Source organism: Centruroides sculpturatus, unplaced genomic scaffold, assembly GCF_000671375.1.
Source record: "Centruroides sculpturatus isolate CEXI.00-Female unplaced genomic scaffold, Cexi_2.0 scaffold515, whole genome shotgun sequence".
In the NCBI taxonomy this organism is placed as follows: Eukaryota; Metazoa; Arthropoda; class Arachnida; order Scorpiones; family Buthidae; genus Centruroides; species Centruroides sculpturatus.
This window is the reverse complement of record NW_019384913.1, coordinates 184,383-188,615: the sequence shown is the minus strand read 5'-3', so window position 1 is coordinate 188,615 and position 4,233 is coordinate 184,383. Positions and strand designations below refer to the sequence as shown.

Below are 4,233 nucleotides of genomic sequence, written 5' to 3'. Positions count from 1 at the left end.
CTTCGCGTTGAATTTTCGTCGATGTTAAGCCTAACGAAGACTATTGTATCGTTAAAAATTATTTTTTCATTTTGTACAAACAAAATAAATTTATTGAAAAATATAAAAACAATAAATGTTAATTTAGTATCAAAAACGTAAAATATTTGAGTACAGTAACCCGAGAAATAGCCGAAGATTGCAGCGCCACAGCACTAGCGAAAATTTAAATTTGCCGACTGGAATGCTTTCGGATAACGGACGTTTCGGATAACCAGCTTTCGGATAAACGACGCTCTACTGTACTGCATGTGTTACCGCTAAAGCTCGAAAGCCGTTAATGTGTACATTATCTAACTAATTTGCAGATTAACTAGGGTGATCCGTTAAAGTTGCGAAAATTGTTTCATTTCTCAAATTACCTAGGTAATGTGCAGAGTATCTAGGTAATCTGCACATTACCTACTAGACACTCGGTAAAGTGAAAATAAGATCTTTGCTGGAACAATAGCAACGTTTCTATACGCTTAAATTAACATAGTGTTGTTTATTTAATTTTCGATATCTAAAGAATCAAGTTAATACAATCAAACAATCAACAAATTAGTTAATAGAATCAATCATCAATCAAGTAAAAAACTGTAATACAAAAAATCAAACGGTTTAAAATATTATTACAATTAGGGAAATGGGGCTTATATAGATTACCACCTATGGAATATCGGAACTTTGGTTGTACTGTATATCTGAACTGAGGGGACTGAGACGAGTTCAACGATACCCTACTTTTGGACCAGAGACGAAAAATAAGAAAGTTATCATACTTTTTCCGGCGCACATTCGCATGATAAAATTGTGCGTTAATGTTACCTTTGGTGACTAAAATGGCGGCGCGTCTCTGATTCCAGATAACCAAAGAAAGAAAGCAGCGTGGACGCACGTTCTAACCTAACCTAATCTTTATCTAATAAATTACCATAATTATTACCAACCAAACTATTAGAATAGTTGAAAAAATATAAAAATATAAAACAATGGGATCGATAAGAATACTAAAAATATAATTTCTAAAAATAGACGAGTAAATTAAAACACTCTTTCCTAGACCGACTTCGAGTGATTTATATTAGCGGACAAATAGTAATCAACAAAGATACTTTACTTTAACCAATGTTAATTCTTTTATTTTCATAGTTTTCAAATCACGTTCCAAATGCATTTCGCCTTTACAGCCTCATCAGTGGATTATCCAACAACCAGACACTTATTTCCTTTTATACAAATAAATTTTTCCCAGCATGCATCAACGTTAAGACCGACATTCTGATTCAACAAATTTGCATGTTCTATTATACAAAGATGTTCTACCACACGTCTTTTAAACAAATTTTCCATTTTATACAATATTCTTACAGAGTCTCTATTAATTTTACAATTATAATTAACACAATGTTGATACCATGGTGACTCTTGTCTTTTTAGACGAATCGCTGCCTCGTGTTCTTTTAGGCGTATCTCGAGCTTCCGTCCCGTTTCTCCAACATATGATTTCGCTTGTAAACAATCACATGATACCTTGTAGACCACTCCTGCGACGTCAAGCTGATTTCTTACTGTTTTTCGACCTTTAGTATTTATAATATTAATAACATTCGACATTTTATTTTCCTGCTTGGCCACTACACATACAGAAGACTTTTTAAATAAAGGTTTATATCGTTCATAAAAACTATATATATAAGGCATTTTTACATAAATGTTATTATCTATACAATTTTTAACATTATATCTGTAATTTATAAAAGAATTATACCACTTACAAATTTTATTCTTCGGGTAATCATTCAATAAATATTTTCTAAATAATTGTTTAATTTCTTTATTTATATCTTCATAGAGTGTTGTTCTGTTTAGTATTTTCNGTACTGGGATGACATATATGTTTATTGCTTTAACTGTGTGTTTTGCATTTAACTGTGTTCTGAGAATATCGTTTCACCTACATTGGTATTCTTTAATTAATCTTTGCTTTATTTGTGTATGTTCTGTTAGTTTGGCCTGTTGGAATCCTAAATACTTGTAGAATTCGCCATCTTCCATGGATTCAATAACATCTCCATTTCCAAGTGAAAAATCTTTCTTCAGGACTCCTTTTTCTATGTTAATAATGTTTTCTTTCTCATTACATGGTCTTGAGACAAAACTTTTTTAAAATAAATTTTTAATATCACAATTACATTCTGAATCGCTAGCCATGGTATAAGGGCTAGAATTAAAAATAAAATTATAAAAACTTACTTGGTGAAATAAAATGTCTGGGACAACGTTAATCAAATTATAAATATTGAAAAAGTAATTTAATTCTGGATTCAAATTTCTGACTTAATAATTTATATGGTATAAGGGCTAGAATTAAAAATAAAATTATAAAAACTTACTTGGTGAAATAAAATGTCAAGGACAACGTTAATCAAATTATAAATATTGAAAAAGTAATTTAATTCTGGATTCAAATTTCTGACTTAATAATTTATATGTGTTTGTTATAATTCAATATATAGGCCTAAGTATGAACAGCAAAAGTTTATTAAAATGTGCAGTGATTTATTTTAAATTTTAACTTGAATCCCCGTTATGTCAGATCTGGTTATTTTAGTGATTGTATAGTATAATCATTGATTAATAAAGATAAGAATTCAATATAAATTAAGCAATTCGATATATATATTTTAAAGAATTTTAAGATTAATTATAAAAATTATAATTTTAAATGATCTTTTTAGTAAATCTAGCTGTGGAATTGGCCCATCAATCGACATTTCTCAACCAAGGACAAATTTGTTGTGCAGCAACTCGGATATTTGTTCAGGAAGGCGTATACGAGGAATTTGTTAAGAAAAGTCGAGAAAGAGCTTTAAATAAAGTTGTTGGAGATCCTTTCGATGAAAAAAGCGAACAGGGCCCTCAAGTAATAGTTTTAAATTTTATTATAACGTAAACAAAACAAAATGGGAAAATCTAATTATTGAAATATTTATTAGATTGATGAACGACAGTTCAATAAAATTTTGGACCTTATTGAATCGGGAAAGAAGGAAGGAGCAAAATTAGAATGTGGCGGTACAAGATTCGGTAATATAGGCTATTATATAAAACCAACCGTATTTTCTAATGTACAAGATCATATGAAAATTGCTCGAGAAGAAATTTTCGGACCAGTACAGCAATTAATGAAGTTCAAAACTCTAGAAGAAGTCATTGAAAGAGCTAACAATACAGAATATGGCCTTGTAGCGGGAGTCATAACTAAAGATATTAATACTGCAATGATGTTTATGCAAGGAGTAAAAGCAGGAACAGTTTGGTAAAGAGAAAAATATTTTAAAATTAGATAATTTTTTTTATACATTTTAAAATAAACAATGCCATAATTTAGGATAAACTGCTTCCTTGAATTGCCTGCTCAATGTCCTTTTGGAGGTTACAAAATGTCAGGAATAGGAAGAGAAAGGTTTGAAAACATTATTAGTAAATAATTTTAAAGCTACTATTTTGATGTTATCTGTATATATTTAATCTTCAAATATGTTTTATTTTCCAGAGGAATAGACGCAATGCATGCATTTGCAGAAATAAAGACTGTAAGTTATTTATATTTTATAATAATTATACATTCTTTAATAAATCATACATTTATATATTACAGGTAACAATGAAAATACCGCAAGCAAATTCATAACATCTTCAATTTAATATGTACGTTTGTACAATAATAAATTTTGGAATATACAGTATATGAATTTAATCAATTTATTACTAATTGTAGATTAAAGTAGTCTATACACTTTAAAATAGTAAGTGTTAGTGATTTAATTTAAATGTACCTGTTTTTATGAAATTACTTTTACACAATAATATTACTTTTCCGGCTATTATATATAACCAAGGAAAAATATGGCAATCGCAAAAAACAATCCCCAAGGTTTTTATATTTTTGGACTCGGGATCTTGAAAAATTTTATCAAAATCGACTGATCAAATTTTGGGAACGAACTCGATTCTATAAGCCACATACATTAGAAGAGGCTTCTCTAACCTCCCAGATGGAGCTGAAAAACTAAAAGATGAGCTTAATTAATCGTAAGCAATTCTCTTAAATTTGAAGAAGCGCCAAAAAATAATGGATTTGAACGAAACATTGTTTACTGACTAAGTATCGTTCATGTATTCACTAGAGGAGAAGGTGGTATTATG

At 29.4% G+C, this 4,233-nt stretch overlaps 1 protein-coding gene across 1 annotated transcript in view; it reads left to right on the top strand.

Moving 5' to 3' along the window:
• Positions 1-3,893, top strand: part of LOC111631690 (retinal dehydrogenase 2-like) — a 14,883-nt gene extending 10,990 nt beyond the window's left edge. Inside the window, exons 8-12 of the mRNA XM_023375991.1 lie at positions 2,763-2,947; positions 3,021-3,343; positions 3,416-3,490; positions 3,581-3,620; positions 3,686-3,893. Coding sequence (XP_023231759.1) covers positions 2,763-2,947; positions 3,021-3,343; positions 3,416-3,490; positions 3,581-3,620; positions 3,686-3,718 — 656 coding nt within the window. The 3' untranslated portion in view covers positions 3,719-3,893. The remainder of the gene's footprint in view (positions 1-2,762; positions 2,948-3,020; positions 3,344-3,415; positions 3,491-3,580; positions 3,621-3,685) is intronic.
• Positions 3,894-4,233: the final 340 nt, after the last annotated feature.